Here is a 20546-nt window from a genome sequence, read left to right as displayed (position 1 = left end):
AGTATTTTGAGGGATCCACTTTCATCATCCATGCCATGCCATTCATTGAGCATTCCTGAATAATAGTCTTGGAATAGCATTAGCTCAATGAGCTATATGTTGTTATGAATTACCAAAACCACCTAGGGATAGTTGCACTTTCACTCTTTGAGTTGCTTTTGAACGAGTGAGTGGACCATGTGCATTCAAGCTGTCAATTATCTTCTCAATCTGAACTTCATTTGCAACACGAGGATGAACAGGACGAAGATTTTGCTCTTGCTGATCAATGTCATTATTTGGGGGATTGTCTTCAGGCTGAGCACTGTCTTCAGGTTGATTAGGTGCAGAAATGATAAGCTCCTCTTCAGTTTGATTCTCAGAAGGTATGATATCTCCAATTCCCATCTGCTTGATAGATTCACTTGGAGGTACTTCATCTAGCACATTTGGCAGGTGCTCTCTTTGCGAGCCGTTAGTCTCATTGAACCGCACATCCACAGTTTCAACCACTTTATAGTGAAAGAGGTTGAAGACTCTGTAGGAGTGCGAATACTTTCCATAACCAAGCATAAAACCTCCATGTGCTTTCGGTGCAAATTTTGACGTGTGATGTGGATCCTTGATCCAGCACCTAGCACCAAATACTTTGAAGTAGCTTACATTTGGCTTCTTACCAGTTAGGAGTTCATAGGACGTTTTCTTTAGAAGCTTGTGAAGATAAACACGGTTGATGATGTGGCAAGCAGTGTCAATGGCTTCAGGCCAGAACTTCCGTGGAGTCTTGTACTCATCAACCATCGTCCGAGCCATCTCAATGAGAATTCTGTTCTTGCGCTCTGCGATGCCATTCTGCTGAGGTGTATAGGGAGTAGAGAACTCATGAGTGATACCCAGAGTATCCACATAGAGGTCGAGGCCGGTGTTCTTGAACTCAGTGCCGTTGTCGCTTCTGACGTGCTTGATCTTGACACCATAGTTCGTCATGGCACGAGTGGCAAAGCGTCTGAAGACATCCTGCACTTCAGTCTTGTAGAGGATTATATGCACCCAGGTATATCAAGAGTAATCATCAACAATGACAAAGCCATAGAGGCAAGCAGTTGCAATGAGAGTAGAGTAGTGAGTAGGGCCGAATAAGTCCATGTGTAGCAGCTCGAAGGGTTGAGATATAGTCATGATTGTCTTCGAGCGATGCTTGGCCCTGGTCATCTTTCCAGCTTCGCAGGCACCACACAGATGATCCTTCTTGAACTTGACGCCTTCGATGCCCATGACATGCTTCTTCTTTGCGAGAGTGTGCAAGTTCTTCATGCCAGCATGTCCTAGCCTTCGATGCCAAAGCCAGCATTCTGAAGCCTTTGCTAGAAGACATACGGCCATCTGTGGTCCTGCTGAGAAATCTACCATATATAGATCATCTTTCCGATATCCTTCAAAGACTAGAGACTTGTCAGATTCCATTAGTATAAGGCATCGATATTTTCCAAAAAGCACAATCATGTTTAAGTCACAAAGCATTGAGAGAGACATTAAGTTGTAACCAAGGGATTCAACAAGCATCACTTTATCCATGTGCTGATCCCTTGATATTGCAACTCTACCTAGACCCAATACCTTGCTTTTACCAGTGTCAGCAAATGTGATGTGACTTTTGTCTGATGGACGTAGCGTTGAATCCATTAGAAGACTTCGATCGCCAGTCATGTGATTAGTGCATCCACTGTCCATAATCCATTCTGAAGTACGAGGTGTCATAGCCTATAGTGCAGTTTGGGGGATAGGCTTCACCAAGCGAGTTGTGAAGCATAAACATTTGACGAACAAGTGGAACATGAAAATTCAGATGTTGGTTAGGATAGATAGGATGAGTGTCAAGGAATCCTGGAACGAAGTACATAGTAAGACCATTTGGGCATTTTATCTTGCGCCCCACAAGATGTTTAAGGTCCCCAGCATTAGTTTTTGATGCCTTTGATTTCCGGCTGGAGACCTTTCCCTACGAAAGAGAGTTAAGTTTTCTTAACCACCCACATTTTCATGGGCGGCTTAGAAGCAATGAGTCTAAGTGCAGCATCTGAGAATTTCGGCTTTGGAGCCCTAGTAAATAGCCTTGCAGGAGGAGAATAATACTCATAGGAATAAGCAGAAAAGTTCTTTGTTCTATGAACATAGCGGTTTGAGGAAACACACTCATATTCATGGGTCTGAGTATGATTTCCCTGCAAAACATTGACGTTAGGGTGACTCAGATGAGTCCTCGGTCTGTATGAAGCTTTTGGACCATGTGAAGCCTTTGGTATGGGGTTTGTCTTCTTCACAGGTGGTGTCATGATGACATTCACCGGAATATTCTCAAGGCAACTTTTGGGAACCCATATCTTCTTCATAGGTGCCCATTCCTGCAGTTAGTACCAATATACTTGGCAAACACTTCACCATTCTGAGTCTTAAACAGTTTATAGTTTGCATCAAGGGATTCATCAATGATAATGGGATTAGCACAAGTGAAACCAGACAAGGTGGATGGATCTACTGAAGGTTCCTTTGCAGCAACCCATGTGGTTTTGGGGTACTGCTCAGGCTTCCAGTACGACCCATCAACATTCATTTTCCTCTCGAACCCAACACCCTCTTTCTAGGGTTTCGGTTCAGAATCTGCTTTTTGAGGACATCACATAATGTCTGATGTCCTTTGAGACATCTGTACATCCCCGTCTCAAGCAGTGTCTTCAACCTGGCATTCTCATCAGCAATAGTAGTGGTATCCTCAGCAGAGGGGTTAGTTACCACTTCAGCAGTTGAAGATATTGCAACAGCAGTAGCAGTAGAGCATTCAGCAACAGAGGTAGCGTTATCATGCTCAATGCATTTTAGACATGGTGGGTTCAAATCCTTCCTGAGCGGGACTGATCTGTTGAGCGCGAAGTCACTCATTCTCATTTTGAAGATCTTCATGATCTGATCTCAATTTCTCAAGTTCCTGCTTCCTTTGAAGATAATCATAGGAAAGCTTTTCATGAGAAGTTGAGAGCGATTCATGTCGACCTTCAAGTTCCTGGTACTTAACATGAAGATTTTTGATGTCTTCAGTTAAGGACTGAGACTTGGTCATTTCCGCGTCCAACAGGTCATCGCTTTTGTCTAATAGTTTTTGAGTATGTTCCATAGCTTTCTGTTGTTCAGTTGCAATTTTAGCAAGTGTTTTGTAACTAGGTTTGGATTCACAATTAGAGTCATCTTCACTTGATGTTTTAAAGTAAGCATCGCATGATTTTACCTTGGCACCACATGCCATGAAGCAGTAGGTGGGAGGCGAGTCGTCCTTGTCATTATCATCAGTGTTGGTGACAGAGCCATTGTCTTCGATGTTGAAGATGGACTTGGCGACGTAAGCTGTAGCTAGAGCCAGACTCGCAACACTAGAGTCAGACTCCACCTCCGCCTCCTCAGAAGCGGACTCCTCCTCTGAATCCATTTCCTTGCCAACAAAAGCACGGGCCTTGCTAGATGAGCTCTTCTTGTGTGATGAAGACTTGGAAGAAGACTTAGAAGAAGACTTTGAGGATTTCTTCTTCTTCTTGTCATCAGAATCATATTCTTTTCTCTTCTTCTTCTTCTTCTCATTGTCCCACTGTGGACACTCAGAGATGTAGTGACCAGGTTTCTTGCACTTGTGACAGGTTCTCTTCTTGTGGTCATAGGCAGAAGCTTCATCATTCCTTGAGCTGGATCGTGAAGACTTTCTGAAGCCTTTCTTCTTGGTGAATTTCTGGAACTTCTTCACAAGCATAGCAAGCTCCTTTCCAATGTCTTCAGGATCACCAGAACTGCAGTCAGATTCTTCTTCAGATGAGGAAGCAGCAGCCTTTGCCTTCAAAGCGCGAGTTGGGCCATAGTTGGGGCCATAGATATCTCGTTTCTCAGATAGCTGATACTCATGTGTGTTGAGCCTCTCAAGTATGTCAGATGGATCGAGAGACTTGAAATCAGGGCGTTCTTGTATCATCAGGGCTAAGGTGTCAAATGAGCTGTCAAGAGATCTCAGTAGTGTCTTCACTATCTCATGCTTCGTGATCTCAGTGGCGCCGAGTGCTTGGAGATCATTTGTGATATCAGTGAGGCGATCAAACGTGAGCTGGACATTCTCGTTGTCATGTCTCTTGAAGCGGTTGAAGAGGTTGCAGAGAGTACTAATCCGTTGATCTCGCTGAGTTGAGACGCCTTCATTGACCTTGGGGAGCCAGTACCAGACTAGCTTCGATATTTCCAGAGCACTCACATGACCATACTGTCCTTTGGTAAGGTGCCGCAGATGATGTTCTTGGCGGTAGAGTCCAGTTGAATAAACTTCTTGACATCAGCAGGGATGACACCTTCACCAGTCTTCGAACGCTGTTCTTGACGACATACCATAGATCGACATCTATGGCTTCAAGATGCATGCGCATCCTATTATTCCAGTAGGGATATTTAGTGCCATCGAAAATGGGGCACGCAGCGGAGACTTTGATTATCCCTGCAGTCGACATAGTTGAAACTCTAGGTGGTTAAACCGAATCACACAGAACAAGGGAGTACCTTGCTCTGATACCAATTGAAAGGGCTAGTTATCGACTAGTGAATAGGCAATTTTTATGGGAGTCTTCAAAACATGGGAGTTTCAAAGACAAACAATAGAAACAACACTATTCATATGCAGCGGATGGTAGACTATACTAGACAAGCCATAGTCAAATATTCAGTGAAGTGAAAGCACGAAGACTAATAGCAGCTAGGTAGTAAAGATCAGGATGGAAGATAGTATGAAGCCAATCAGAACAGGTAGTCACACAGTGAAGTCAAACAGATAATGCAAGCAAGCAATGACTTCAGGAAGACAAACTGTAAGTAGAGAGAAGTGAGAGATAGAACCAGTAGCTTCAGGACATCAAGGATTTGTTCGACCAGTTCCAGTTGCTGTGACAACTGTACGTCTGGTTAGGGAGGCTGAGATTCAACTCAGAAGACCGCGTCTTCACCTTATTCCCTTTGAGCTAAGGACACATAGTCCCCACACAATCACTCTGGTAAGTCTTCAAGGTAGACTTCCAAACCTTTCACAGACTTCGTTCACCGGCAATGCACAATGGCTCTTGGATGCTCAGAACGCGATGCCTAACCGGCTGGAGGATTCACAGTCCTCAAGTGTAACAAGTCTTCAGATCACGCAGACAGAAAGACTTCAGTGATGCCAAACACTCTTTGGGCTCTGGGTGATTTGGGCTTTGTCCTCGCAAGGATTCTCTCCTGAAAGCTTCGGCGGTGGGTTGCTCTCAAATGACAAAAGCCGTGTACTAACTCTGAGCAGCCACCAATTTATGGTGTAGGGGGTGGGCTATTTATAGTCACTGGGCAACCCGACGTGATTTGTCCGAAATGACCCTGGGTCACTAAGGAACTGACACGTGTCACAACGGTCAGATTTCAAACACACGCGACAGCTTGACTTGGGCTACAAGTAAAGCTGACTTATCCGACTCTGGATAAGATTTGCACTCATTGTCTTCGCTCGAAGACATAGGATTTGGTTGAGCATCACTTCAGTCATTCTGACTTTGTTCACTTGGACCCCACTTAATAGTGCGGTGGTTCCTATGACTCAACAAAGAAGAAAAGGAAACAACAAAACAACTAAGTCTTTGCGCTCCATAATCTTCACTCAGTGTCTTCTCGTGTCATAGTCTTCAACGTGAATAGCTTCACAGACCACCATTGTCTTCAATGTCTTCACACATTTTTAGGGGTCATCTCCGGTAGGTAAACCAAATCAATGAGGGACTACTACCTGTGTTATCCTGCAATTCTCACAAACACATTAGTCCCTCAACCAGGTTTGTCATCAATACTCCAAAACCAACTAGGGGTGACACTAGATGCACTTACAGAATCAAAGAGAGAGAAGAAGCCATCTAGCTAATAACTATGGACCCGAAGGTCTGTGGTAAACTACTCACAACTCATCGGAAGGGCCTTGGAGGTGATGTAGAGGCCCTCCATGGTCGATTCCCCCTCCGGTGGAGCGCTGATGAAGGATCCAAGATGGGATCTCGCGGATACAGAAGGTTGCGGCGGTAGAATTAGGTTTTTGTGGTCTGTTCTGATGTTCTCGGGGTATGTGTATATATATAGGAGGAGGAAGTAGGTCAGTGGATGCCCAAGGGGCCCACGAGGGTGGGGGCGCGCCGGGCACCCTCGTGGCCGCCTCGGTTGTTGCTTGACGTCCACTCCAAGTCTCCAGGTTTGCATTTGTTCCGAAAAGATCGCTCCCGGAAATTTCATCGCGTTTGGACTTTGTTTGATATTCCTTTTCTTCGAAACACTGAAATAGGCAAAAAAAAACAATTCGGGCTAGGCCTCCGGTTAGTAGGTTAGTCCCAAAAATGGTATAAAAGTGTAAAGTAAAGGCCATAAACATCCAAAATGGGTAATATAATAGCATGTAACAATCAAAAATTATAGATACGTTGGAGACGTATCACTCTACTAGACTAGCTCGTTGATCAAAGATGGTTAAGTTTCCTAACTATAGACATGTGTTGTTGTTTGATAAACAGGATCACATCATTAGGAGAATGATGTGATGGACAAGACCCATTTTTAGCTTAGCATTATGATCGTTCAGTTTTATTGCTATTGCTTTCTTCATGTCAAATACATATTCCTTCGACTATGAGATTATGCAACTCCCGGATACCGGAGGAATGCCTTGTGTGCTATCAAACGTCACATGGTATCTGGGTGATTATAAAGATGAAGGAAATATGCCCTAGAGGAAATAATAAAGTTATTATTTATTTCCTTATATCATGATAAATATTTATTCTTCATGCTAGAATTGTATTAACCAGAAACATAATACATGTGTGAATACATAGACAAACTTAATGTCACTAGTATGCCTCTACTTGCCTAGATCATTAATCAAAGATGGTTATGTTTCCTAACCATAGACATGAGTTGTCATTTGATTAACGGGATCACATCATTAGTAGAATGATGTGATTGACATGACCCATTCCATTAGCTTAGCACTTGATCGTTTAGTATATTGCTATTGCTTTCTTCATGACTTATACATGTTCCTACAACTATGAGATTATGCAACTCCCGTTTACCGGAGGAACACTTTGTGTGCTACCAACCGTCACAACGTAACTGGGTGATTATAAAGGAGCTCTACAGGTGTCTCCAAAGGTACATGTTGAGTTGGCATATTTCGAGATTAGGTTTTGTCACTCCGATTGTCGGAGAGGTATCTCTGGGCCCTCTCGGTAATGCACATCACTATAAGCCTTGCAAGAAATGTAACTAATGAGTTAGTTACGGAATGATGCATTGCATAACGAGTAAAGAGACTTGTCGGTAACAAGATTGAACTAGGTATTGAGATACCAACGATCGAATCTCGGGCAAGTAACATACCGATGACAAAGGAAACAACGTATGTTGTTATGCTGTTTGACCGATAAAGATCTTCGTAGAATATGTAGGAGCCAATATGAGCATCCAGGTTCCGCTATTGGTTATTGACCGGAAACGTGTCTCGGTCGTGTCTACATAGTTCTCGAACCCGTAGGGTCCGCACGCTTAAGGTTTCGATGACAGTTATATTATGAGTTTATGAGTTTTGATGTACCGAAGGTTGTTCGGAGTCCCGGATGTGATTACGGACATGACGAGGAGTCTCGAAATGGTTGAGACATGAAGATTGATATATTGGAAGCCTATATTTGGATATTGGAAGTGTTCCGGATGAAATCGAGATTTTACTGGAGTACCGGGAGGTTACCGGAACCCCCTGGGGGCTTAATGGGCCATAGTGGGCCTTAGTGGAGAAGAGGAGAGGAGGCCAGGGCAGGGCCGCGCGCCCCTCCCCCCCTAGTCCAAATAGGACAAGGAGAGGGGGCGGCGCCCCACCTTTTCCTTCCTCTCTCTCCCTCCTCTTCCCCCCCTTCTCCAAGTCCAACAAGGAAGGAAGGAGTCCTACTCCTGGTGGGAGTAGGACTCCCCTTGGCGCGCCTCCTACCTGGCCGGCCGCCCCCTCCCCCCTTGCTCCTTTATATACGGGGGCAAGGGGGCACCTCTAGACACAACAATTGATCTCTTGATCTCTTAGCCGTGTGCGGTGCCCCCCTCCACCATAGTCCTTGATAATATTGTAGCGGTGCTTAGGCGAAGCCCTGCGACGGTAGAACATCAAGATCGTCACCACGTCGTCGTGCTGACGAAACTCTCCCTCGACACTCGGCTGGATCGGAGTTCGAGGGACGTCATCGAGCTGAACGTGTGCTAGAACTCGGAGGTGCCGTAGTTCCGGTGCTTGATCGGTCGGGCCGTGAAGACGTACGACTACATCAATTGCATTGTTCTAATGCTTCCGCTTTCGGTCTACGAGGGTACGTGGACGACACTCTCCCCTCTGCTTGCTATGCATCACCATGATCTTGCATGTGCGTAGGATTTTTTTTGAAATTACTACGTTCCCCAACAAAAGATGCTCTACAGGTATCTCTGAAGGTGTTTGTTGGGTTGGCGTAGATCGAGATTATGATTTGTCACTCCGAGTATCGGAGAGGTATCTCTGGGCCCTCTCCGTAGTGCACATCATAAGAAGCCTTGCAAGCAAAGTGACTAATGAGTTAGTTGCAGGATGATGCATTACGGAACAAGTAAAGAGACTTTCCGGTAACGAGATTGAACTAGCTATGAAGATACCGACGATCGATTCTCTGGCAAGTAACATAGCGATGACAAAGGGAATAACGTATGTTGTCATTACGGCTCGACCGATAAATATCTTCATAGAATATGTAGGAGCCAATATGAGCATCCAGGTTCCGCTATTGGTTATTGACCAGAGAGGTGTCTCGGTCATGTCTACATAGTTCTCAAACCCATAGGGTCCGCACGCTTAACGTTCGATGATGATTTTGTATTATATGAGTTATGTGATTTGGTGACCGAATGTTGTTCGGAGTATTTGACATGATGAAATGATGATGAAATATTTGCTATTCAGTTCATGGGCGCATTGTAACAGTGATTGCAGGAGAAATAACATGGGACCATCATGATGGCATGTTCTATATTTGGCAGACAATGCACATTTGACATGTTCTATATTTGATAAGTGATGCACATGGGCACATCACCTAGTAGCACTACCGATTTGTGCAGCAGTACAGTTGATTGCCATGTTGCAACATAGGAGCAACATCTGGCAGCACCTACCCCATCAAATCAACACTGAAGCAAAGCAACAGTAGATATTCAATATTCTGAAATTTAACTCAACTTGACACATAGGGTGAACACTACATATTCAGTTCTTCAGTCACAACGAACCAGACCAAACCATACTGATATGCTTACATATACCAGCATACCTAACCAACATCAAACCCAAAATAGTTTTAACTTATATGCTGAAACATATAACAACATACCTAACTAAAGATAACTCCAGCAACTTCCTCCTTCAGCAATTGTCCCCATCTTCACTTCTTCAGAAATTTGAGGGGGTGTGAGCGGCGCACCACACACGGAGAAGTCATCTTCTTGACCACCGTCCTCTTCGACACATGCGCCACCTGATCCTGAGCCACCTCCTCGTCTTCCACCTTCACTATGTCAGGGAGAAGAGGAAGGATCTCGACGTCGATGGGCAGTGTATTTTCACCCTGGATAACGACCGACACAACCATCTGCACGGTGCCCTCCTCGCCCTCTTCATCGTCATCAGGGATGACCAGTACCTCGTTCACGTCGTCCTCCATGACGTCAGAGCCCACCGGATGGATTGGCGCATGCATGTGGCGGACCTGGTAGTCCGGGCTAACGGGCGTTGGGAGAGCGAGCTCGATGTTGACACGCCCCGCCCTCGGCACGACGCTCTTTGGACCCACCTGCTGCGGCATGCTGGTCGAGCGGTACATCCACCACCTTGCGCGTTGAACAAGGTCGTCCCTCAGCATGGCCTCTCACATTGCCCAGACGAGAAGGAGGGCTGGTAGGACGCCGTGGCCGTCGGGGAAGGCGCGCTTCTCCTCGGCGCCAGTGAGGACTTTGACAAGGCCACATGCGTGGTTGACCAACATCGCATGCTGGGGAACCACCTGCACACCTCCATCAGCTGCGCACGTCACGCCTCGTCATTGCCGGTGAGGTCCTCCATAGCTTGCTACCAGCCCAAGCTTCTCTCCATGGAGAAGGCTGCAGCGGCGCCCGACGAGGGTTTCTTGATCTACTGTAGGTGGGGATAAGAGGAGAGTTCGAACCGACGCGTGTGGGACGTGGCTGAGTGGGTGGTGGGGAGTGGTACTTACTTATTGAATGGCAGTTAGCTAGGGCGTGGGGAGGGGAAATGTACAAGATGCGTTCTACCTCCTGCCCCAGTCATAACACATTGGCATTGCAATCCATGTTTCCCACCCTAGGTCCTGGGTTCGAGCTCCATGCAAAACTAACTTATTTAGGTCGGCTTTTGTTGCTTCTTTAGAGATGTAAAAAGTAGACAGACCAGCAATTGAGTTTAGCCTCACATCACAGTGACAACATCCTACATGCATAAAACCAAACATAGTTCAACCAAAGCACAGTCCCACTAAACAAAGTGTCGATGAAGTTGCTACAATATATAGGAACCAAGCACGCGAAACGTGAAATTACACATGATGCCATAATGTGAAGGATATACTGGCCAGTTCACTCGATTCATCAGTAAATAATTGAAGCAAGTGTTCTACTCTTCTTCCTTCTCCACATTTCTACACATGATAAAAGACAAGCTAAGTTCATGAATGATAAGGAAAGAAAATAATAATCGATAATGCATACAAACACTTACTTCTTATTTAGTTTGCATTTCTTGCTACGTCTAGTGTGTCCTAGCAATTTGCGCCGCACCGGGTTTTCAACTCATCATAAGAGAGTGGTCTACCATTTTTCGAGACAGGGCGGTTCTCATCTACCTTTGTTGCACCTTTGCTTGACACTTTCATAGGATCTTGAACTGCAACAATGTTGCCTTCACCATCATCTGCATATTCAATTGCACACTTACTGAGATCATACATTTTCTTGCTCAAATTTTCCTGTAGCAGATCATACTCATGACTCTTAGCTATCATGGCATTCAAACTCTCCTATAACTGATCCCACAAAACTAGGTGTTTGCATGCCGCATGCATAGCTTCTGACACTAACACACTGACCTGGCTATATTTCATTTTTTTTCCCTGCCCCAGTCCAACCAAATCCCAACAGATCGCTTGTGCGCCTCGCGGATAGTCCCAACCTTGCTTCTTTCGTGAACCGAACAAGAACTAAACACTTTGGTATTTCAGATATATTCATGTACTTTAGTACATGGAATATGTGCTTGCCAGGTAGACCCTTTCGAATCATTCTTCTGTAGTTGCACCTTATAGTTTCTGCGGAATTTACTGGTGTATACTCCACCCAAAAACGTCTCTTCTGGTTATTCTTCCAGGCCACGATGTACTGCTGTGATTCGTCTCCGAGCATTATTTCTACAATCTCCATGATGTCAATTTTCCTAAGATCATCTTGCAACATATAGAAGTTTGCTAGAGTGAAGGCGTGAGAAGGAGCTATCTCAAGTTCCCTGGAGCTAGTAACTGGCACTGGTACAGTCTGTGAGGCCGTGCAGTCATCTCGCACATAGTTCTCACAGATACATACAACGGCGTTCTCATAGTGCAAATTCATATCCGCCAGGGTCATTTCACCGTCTAGGTGGAGGTGAAGGCATGAGTTCAGACTTTCACTCGTCTGGTTGCTTTTCATGCCAAGCCAAATCCCTCTGTCAGATAAGATGCGGCCCAAAGTCTTCTCTTCTTATACATCCATCTCAACCATGTTAATGTTTTTTCTGACTGCCATCTTTTGGCAAACACGTGCCATCTCTCCTTAAATGTAGCTGTGGATGTGTTGTAGTACAGAAGAGTTCGGAACTCGTTCAAGGACTTGTGACTAAGGTGAATCTTCATTTTTTTTTCTATATGCCACATACATATACGGTGACATACGTCTGTCAAGACTTCGCGAATTGCCTTGATCATCACAGCGTCGGCATCCTTGATTACACTCTTCGGCAGCTTCTGACACATGGACCTCAAAAAAATTTGTAGCAGCCACACATATGTCTCTTCGGTCTCGTCCGAAATTATGGCACAACCAAAAACAGTGGTCTTCCGGTGATTGTTAGGACCAACAAAAGGTATGAATGGCATACCATAGCGGTTCATCTTGTACGTGCTATCAAATACAAGCACGTCGCCGAATTCCTCATAGTCATGATGAGACTGGGAGTCACACCAGAACATTCTATTCATATGTCCTTCCTTATCTAGCTTGTACTCAAAAAACAAGTTAGGATCCCTCTCTTTCCTACTGGCCATGATGCCTATGGTTGTGGCAGCATCACCTTTGGAAAGCAGCTTGTTCTTCTCCCTAGAGCAAAGGTTGTATATATCACGCCTGGTAAAACTAACACCGCCATACCATACATGTTTGCTGACGAAGGAATCCATATGGCGAGAATTCTAATCCTTGCAGCTCCATGGACAATATCTCAACTTTCTGGTACTCTTTGATTTTTCTGTGGGACCAAAGAAAAGGTACCTCGACCGGTCTTGCCAACATATGACTATGCTTGTCCTCAAAAATTTCAACATACCAAACCCATGCTTTTCGTCAAGCTTCACGGTCATGTGCAAACATTATCAATACTGAAATATACAACACATAGCATAGGATTAGAAACGTTAAGTAAACTACCCCAACCGAGGGCGTTCAGATCATGCACACAACGGACGCCAACGACCTATGACCACCCATGGATCCTGCCCCCTCTCCACACCGGTCATCGGCGATCAGGTACGTGAACCCTAGTAAGGGAGATGACCACAGAACCAGCCGTGATCACTTTGGATCGTGAGAAGCATCGCTACCCGTGATAACCTGCGCAACCGGATACCTAGGTTAACCGCCGCATCAAATAACGGAGCTGCCATGCACACAACCGACGGCAACCGACACTAGGTTAACCCTAGACAGAAGAAACCCACTTTAGCCCGCGTGATCACTTTGTATCACGACGAGCAGGGCTACCAGAACAAGATCCGCGATGGCCTGGGCTGTCGGAAAGCTAGGTTACCCACCCCGCTAGGTTAACCACTACCACGAAAACGGCGGTAGTTCGTTTGATGCTGCCGCGAGCGAGACAAATGAATGGGGAAACGGGATGCAGTACCTGCGACCGCTGGAGGTTCACGACGGTGGCGCGCACGCTCTCGGACGAGATCACCGGCGACAAGTTCGCCGCCGCTGATATTCGTAGAGAACATCAACGGAATGATGGAGGAGCTGCGTGAATGATGGAGTTGTGTGATTGATAGAGCTGGCTTCGGCAGGCTGTACCTGGTTGTGAGATCGTGTCATCTTTTCCTTTTGGAGGGAGGGCGCCGTATACGTACGTATGGGTTATATGGGTTATACAAGGCTTGGATATGGGCTACGGCGGGCAAGAGAAAAAAATATCTGGCGAGGGTCAAGAATACCCTAGAAAATTGAGTTAGGGGGGAGCCCTGAAGCAGGGCTCCTCGGTCTAATCATATCGCGAGTGTTCCATTCATTCTTGTTGTCTGTACAGAGCTAAAGAAAACAACCTAGCTCATCCTAAACATGACAACTCTCTGATCTCGCACGTAGTGGTACACGCTGTCTATGTCATGATGTTTGACATAGGCGAGCAGCACGGACCATCCCATGTGGAGTAATGCTACACGTACAAAAGCATGTAAACCTTTGTATGTTTAGCATTATTGCCCCATGTGTAGCCCTACGCGGGAGACAGGGATTGATCCCAACAAACTAAGACGATTTCATTTGCAGCCATGTGGCCTGAGCGGATACGGTACTACTCCTACTAGATTGCTGCGGCTAATAATTAGGCTGGACAAAAAGTACCCGCACCGCACGGTCGACGTAAGTTGAGGAGAACCCAGTGACACTGAGCCAGCTTGTCGGCAGTGGGAGAGATCGAGACGGACGGAGACTAGCGGTCAGCCACTCCGCCGTCTTCCTCCACTGAAGCGAGTGGCTCCTCCCGCCTTCGAAGCCTCACGATTGGTCTCCTGGCTGCGCCACCTGGAGTGGAGGCTACGTTGGTGAGCGCCGGCGGCCGGCGACATCCCGGAGAGGATGGCCGACATCGTCCTTCCGCTTACAGAGTTCTAGTGGTAAGACTTAACTAGACCTCGTGGAAGTGGAGCTACGAGGTATGCCGTATGCTAGCGTTTTCCAGTTCTATGCATTGCTTCTAGTTAGTGGATTATGTTGCCGTACGTCTTAACGTAATTTTGCTGTCTTGTTTTTTAAGAGCTTCTCCCTTTCGATGAAGTTCCTATCATTCATGGATCTGCCTTGTCATCCATGGATGGCTATGGTTATCTTCCCGCTCCTCCTGCCTCTCACCGATGCCCAAACGTGGCCATCCTATTCCTGCGGCAACAACGGCGACTACAAATCAAATAGCACCTACGAAGCCAACCTCATGCTCCTCTCATCCTTCCTCCCGAACAAGGCGGCATCCAGCAGCACCCTCTTCGCCACTGACACCGTTGGCAACGCTCCGGACATCGTGTACGCCCTCACGCTCTGCCGTGGGGACTCCAACGCCTCCGCCTGCCGGAGCTGCGTGGCTAACGCCTTTCAGGACCTCCAGCAAATGTGCTCATACAGTAGGGATGCCGTAGTGTACTATGATCCCTGCATGCTCAAGTTCTCCAACAAGAATTTTCTCGCCACCACCACCACCACCGTCAATGAATTACCCATCGTCATGAACCCTAACAACTTAATGACAAACGCCGACATCACCCAGCGATTATTGTTCACGCTTATCAACAGAACAGCTCAATCGGCCGCCAATAGCTCGAGGAGATTCACCACCTCGCGCTTAGATGTCGGCTCCTCCCCGGTTCTTTACTGTCTCATGCAATGCACGCCCGATCTGACAGCCGCAGACTGCACGACCTGTTTCCATGTTGTCTCGAGTTGTACACTCCAGTACCTGGCCGGAAGGCAAGGTGGCCGAGTTCTGTGGACACGGTGTAACATGAGGTATGAGATGTACCCATTCTTCCCAGGGGACCCTACGCTGCGAATTACCAACTTGGCCCATGATGTTCCGGTGATCAACAACACTACGACACCAGCTACCGTGCAGCCACAATCGCAGCCACCAGCTGCAGCGCCATCCCCCGAGGGAAAACCGACCGTCCAAGAACACAACAGTATGTAGAATTCTCATCCTTCCGGGCACACCCCTTAAGCTGATTTTTCATTGTCTCTGTCACTAAATGAATTTGTTTTTATTTACATACATGAATTATACTTTTTTAGGACACAAATCACGCAAGAGGACACTGTCGATTATTATTCCTGTGGTGGCTACGCTGCTGTCAGTACTTATGTGCTTTATCTGTTTCATTGTATGGAAGAGAAGAAAAGGTTTGTTGTCATGACGATTTATTCAACAAAACGTTCCTCTAAAGAAAAAACTACCACCTATTGATGTAGATTGCCAGGTTTGAGCCCCAAATTAACGTTGTATATTTCTCTCAATTTAGGTAAGGTAAACATAAACAATCAAGCTGCCATGAATAGGCCGGAAGAATATGCACTGGTTTGGAGATTGGAGGAGAGGAGTTCAGAGTTCACACTCTTTGACTTTCCTGAGATACTGCAAGCTACACATGACTTTTCCAAAGAAAATCTACTTGGGAAAGGTGGTTTTGGCCCTGTCTACAAGGTAAATACATTGTCTTGAAAAGATTCGAGCATATGTTCATTCCAAAATATATATATTAAATCACAATCAGCTTAAAGCTACTAGTTGGCTTGCCACTAACCAATGCATTCATGTGTGCACGGCGAATATATATACATAAATGTACTAAAACAAAAAAAGGGAGATCTTGATAAACTTGTTTATTCGATTTTGTCTTCGACAGTGGACTAAATCTCAAAAGGAAGCAGAAGTAATGAAATGAAACAGAATATTAAGAATGTGTATTGGATATGTGATGCTCTATATCCTCACATGGATGGCAAGTAATCCTCTTTCTATCATTTCCATAAAAATGTTTCCTCAGTTTATTGTTGTACATGCTTGCAGGGCCAATTACCAGATGGAATTGAGATTGCTGTTAAAAGGCTTGCCTCACAATCAGGACAGGGTTTCACAGAATTCAAGAATGAAGTTGAACTTATTGCAAAACTACAGCACAATAATCTGGTAAAGCTCTTGGGATGTTGCATTCAGGGAGAGGAAAAAGTATTGGTGTATGAGTATTTGCCAAATAAGAGCTTGGACTTCTTTATATTTGGTACGCACATTGTAGTTTTTATTCATATTTTTGGATTGTGATTCATCCATACTCTAAAATGCACTTTCTAATGCGTAGATGAAAACAGAACAACTTTGGTTGATTGGGAAAAAAGACGTGTCATAATTGAAGGGATAGCCCAAGGTCTTCTATATCTTCACAAACACTCTCGATTGCGCATCATACACAGAGATCTCAAGGCCAGCAACATTCTCTTAGACCAGGACATGAATCCTAAAATTTCTGATTTTGGTCTAGCAAAAATTTTCAGCTCCAATGACACTCAGGGAAGCACAAAGAGGATAGTGGGAACATAGTAAGCATACCTTTGTTTTACAAATTACAACATATATAGTGCCTACAGTACAATTTTTAAGTCATGTACCACATTATAATTTGTGATACAATACTGTCTTGTGCTTCTAACTCATTTCAGTGGTTATATGTCTCCCGAGTATGCATCTGAAGGCATTTACTCAATCAAATCCGACGTGTTCAGCTTTGGTGTGTTGCTTCTTGAGATCCTCAGTGGAAAAAGGAATTCTCGTTTCCATCATTGCGAAGACTTTCTTAACCTTCTTGGATATGTCAGCATTTTCTGAACCCTCGCATATGAGTGTATTATTTTGTAGACTGAAGTTTCTTTTATCATGTATGTGACGAAAATAGTGCATTTCTTCTTGCAGTCATGGCATCTCTGGGAAGGAGGAAGGTGGCTTGAGCTTCTAGAACTATCAATTGTTACGGAGATCCATACAACAGAGGCTAGGAGGTATATTAACATTGCACTAATGTGCGTACAAGAGAGTGCAGATGATCGACCCACCATGTCAGATGTTGTTGCAATGTTAAACAGCGAGAGTGTTATTATTCCAGAGCCTAATCCTCCTGCATATGTCAACGTAAGAGTATCTACGGTACACCAATCAGCTGGTGTTGTTGTTCCATGCAGTAATAATGATGTAACCATCACCGAAGAGCCTGATGGGAGATAGTTGATAACTTCGTATCAGTTGGTACATCTGAGTTGTACACTGATCCACACCAAACTCTAGATGTTATCGCTACATTATCTGCTGAAGACTTAATTTCATCCCTACATGCGTGTAGTCATTATGTAAAGTGCTTAGGGGCGCGTCCTCGTGCACCGTGTCAAAACTCATAGAGGCGCAACGTAAGCATGTCTAGAAGATATTGAGACCTTTGTAAAGTGTATCTATCCTCGCATAGATGTTTTGGTCGATGTCGTTACTCATTGTATTTGGTCGATGTCGTTACTCATTGTATCTGCCATAGTTGAGACGCTACATTGCGTCCTAAATAACTACAATACATTTTATTTTAATATATTTCACCTTATTGTTTGGTATACCACCCAAGAATTGCGCATATCAAGACAAGCACATTATTATAAACGATAAAAAGCAATAGAAAAACACAATGTTCTGTTGGAAAGAACTAGCAGGTTGCGAGGTCATCATATTTGGTCTATTGAAAGTATCTAAAATATATATTTATACACTCCATATTATATGATTAAAATAGTACAAAATACAAACATAACTACTTAACTCATGGAAGGTACAAACTTGCCACGTAAATTTTGCCTCAAAGTTTAAATCAAGAACTCCTATTCTTAGTACCAATGAGTAGTATGGTTGATCAACTTATGGACCGTTAGCAGGATAAATACCAAAATGATCGCTATGGAAATGCATCTTTTCGTAACAGTGTGGAACTGCTACGAGCTCGAACAGATTAACTGCAGTACCGGAACCTTATCAGTTATGGCCTCAAGGTTTCCATGACTCTAGCTAACCTTGCACGCCAACGGAATTAACTTGGAAGAAAACATGGAAGGCGCATATAGATGCAACACATATTTTACCCAGCAGGATTCAGTTAATGCATCTGTTGTCAGATTGAAATCCTTTAGATTTCAAGTCTTCTACGACAGCAGCCACCAGTGTAAAATGATGGTGCGGTGCACAAAAGCTAAATACAATATTAACTGAGGACCGAACAACCAAAATATGATAGGCTTACTTGGTCAGCCCTAGTTCACTTGACCTGGTCTGCCTGCCTGCTGTCTGATTACTAGCACTTCAATCAACAACTGAAGCAAAGTGATCAACTATCTGCCATCTGGCTCCTCAGTGATGGTCAAGTCATTATTACTGCAGATGGTGTCGGCATTATTACTGTATGGAACACTACCCGATTCATCTTCCTTAGATACCCTTAGGTTGAAGTATGCTGGATGTTTAGGCTCTGGAAGAATAAAATTCTCGTTGTTTAACATTGCAACGACAGTCGACATGGTTGGTCGATTGTCTGCGCGCTCTTGTACGCACATTAGCGCAATGTTAATGTACCTACTAGCCTCTGCTGCATGGATCTCCTCAACAATCGATGTTTCTAGAAGCTCAAGACATCTCCCTCCTTCCCAGAGATGCCATGACTGCAGAGAATTTATCAACATGAAAAAGGTGAATTCAGTCTACAAAATAATGGATATATGTGTGCGAGAGTTCGCAAAATGCTCACATATCCAAGGAGGTTAAGAAAGTCGTCATGCTGATGGAAACCAGAATTCCTTTTTCCACTAAGGATCTCGAGAAGCAACACACCAAAACTGAACACGTCAGATTTGATCGAGTAAATTCCTTCAGATGCATACTCCGGAGCCATATAACCACTGAAATGAGTTGGAGGCACAAGTAAAATATTATATAAAATATTTAAAGGTTGATGAATGAGCTAATTAATTGTTTCATACACTTACTATGTTCCCACCACCTTCTTTGTGCTTCCTTGAGTATCATTGGAGCTGAAAATTTTTGCTAGCCCAAAATCAGAAATTTTAGGATTCATGTCCTGGTCCAAGAGAATGTTGCTGGCCTTAAGGTCTCTGTGTATGATGCGCAACCGAGAGTGCTTGTGGAGATACAGTAGACCTTGGGCTATCCCTTCGATTATCACACATCTTTTATTCCAACCAACCAAAGTTGTTCGGTTAACATCTGCACATGAGAGAGTGCATTTTATAGTACAGATGAAATTCAGTCCAAAATATGGTTAAACTACATTGTGCGTACCAAAGATGAAGAAGTCCAAGCTCTTATTTGGCAAATATTCGTACACCAAAAGTTTTTCCTCTCCCTCAATGCAGCATCCTATGAGCTTGACCAGATTATTGTGCTGTAATTTCGCAATAAGTTCAACTTCATTTTTGAATTCTGTGAAACCCTGTCCTGAATGTGAGGCAAGCCTTTTAACTGCAATTTCTGTTCCATCTGGTAACCGGCCCTGGAAGTATGTACAAAACTGGAGGCATTATATTTTACTGAAATTACAGAAAATGGATTACATGCCATCCATGGGAAAAGGACTTTTGGTATATACAGCAAACAGCATGCCAACATCAAAATATCCAATACATGGCCTTAATATTCCATTTGAGTGCATTACTTCTATTTCCTTCAGAGTTTCAGTCCACTGTTGAATAGTGCAAAATAAACATTTTATCAAGAGTTTCTTAAAAAAAATCTTTCTAGTTTAGGGCTACGTTAGGTTTCTTATGCTAATCATATTTGGTTGAGATATCTTTATAAAACTGGATTTTAGGCTATATATAATATATGTTGATCAAGCAATTGTATGTAAAAAAGTGCATTCTAGGGCATCGATAATATAATGGAAAGTGTGCGGCTTCGCATTTTTCACTGTAGGTTGCTAGTACAGGATGAGTGATATGATAACTGCCATTGTGGATACTGGAACTTATATTATTTTCCAAGGTAGTTTACAAAACTAGGAAAATCATAGCACGATTCATTATAGATTGGACTACTGTAATTAGTGCTATTGTAAGTATACTAGCAAAAGAGCCCGCGCGTTGCAAACGGGAGAGAAAACATAACACACACTCTTAACTCAACAAACATCACTCAAAACCACAATAGGTCCATCTCCTTTATTTTTGCGAGGCATCATATTTGTGTTGCCGCTTATCCTCCTTCTCACCCTCGCCGGCGATGGCCTCGGTGTTCACACCAAACAACAAAAAACATGTGTTGAATATGGTTAATCCTAAGGCGTCTCTCTCTC

At 44.3% G+C, this 20546-nt stretch overlaps 2 protein-coding genes across 4 annotated transcripts in view; one reads left to right on the top strand and one right to left on the bottom strand.

Moving 5' to 3' along the window:
- The first annotated feature begins 14076 nt into the window (after positions 1 to 14076).
- LOC119278688 (cysteine-rich receptor-like protein kinase 10) lies at positions 14077 to 17535 on the top strand. Its single transcript, XM_037560028.1, has 7 exons — positions 14077 to 15341; positions 15451 to 15558; positions 15678 to 15859; positions 16226 to 16436; positions 16515 to 16752; positions 16873 to 17023; positions 17123 to 17535. The coding sequence occupies exons 1-7, from the start codon at positions 14441 to 14443 to the stop codon at positions 17429 to 17431; spliced, it is 2100 nt and encodes a 699-aa protein (XP_037415925.1). The 5' UTR covers positions 14077 to 14440; the 3' UTR covers positions 17432 to 17535.
- A 614-nt stretch (positions 17536 to 18149) lies between these two features.
- The window catches only part of LOC119278687 (cysteine-rich receptor-like protein kinase 10), a 6772-nt gene continuing 4375 nt past the window's right edge, over positions 18150 to 20546 (bottom strand). For 2 of the 3 annotated variants that reach the window (XM_037560026.1, XM_037560025.1), the window contains exons 6-9: positions 19535 to 19763; positions 19222 to 19459; positions 18984 to 19134; positions 18150 to 18897 (exon numbers count right to left, since the gene is read on the bottom strand). In XM_037560026.1, coding sequence (XP_037415923.1) covers positions 18571 to 18897; positions 18984 to 19134; positions 19222 to 19459; positions 19535 to 19763 — 945 coding nt within the window. In that variant the 3' untranslated portion in view covers positions 18150 to 18570. The remainder of the gene's footprint in view (positions 18898 to 18983; positions 19135 to 19221; positions 19460 to 19534; positions 19764 to 20546) is intronic. The other variant, XM_037560027.1, reaches the window with a different exon arrangement.

This window comes from Triticum dicoccoides, chromosome 3B (genome assembly GCF_002162155.2).
Source record: "Triticum dicoccoides isolate Atlit2015 ecotype Zavitan chromosome 3B, WEW_v2.0, whole genome shotgun sequence".
Lineage (NCBI taxonomy): Eukaryota > Viridiplantae > Streptophyta > Magnoliopsida > Poales > Poaceae > Triticum > Triticum dicoccoides.
This window is presented reverse-complemented; position numbering and strand designations above follow the sequence as displayed.

What these genes read in the sequence shown, in the direction of transcription:
- LOC119278688 (XM_037560028.1), top strand. Translation starts at nt 14,441, where the DNA reads ATGAAGTTCCTATCATTCATGGATCTGCCTTGTCATCCATGGATGGCT. An exon ending in CTTGGACTTCTTTATATTTG is followed by an intron (nt 16,437 to 16,514) that starts GTACGCACATTG and finishes TCTAATGCGTAG; the next exon opens with ATGAAAACAGAACAACTTTG. An exon ending in TTCTTAACCTTCTTGGATAT is followed by an intron (nt 17,024 to 17,122) that starts GTCAGCATTTTC and finishes TTCTTCTTGCAG; the next exon opens with TCATGGCATCTCTGGGAAGG.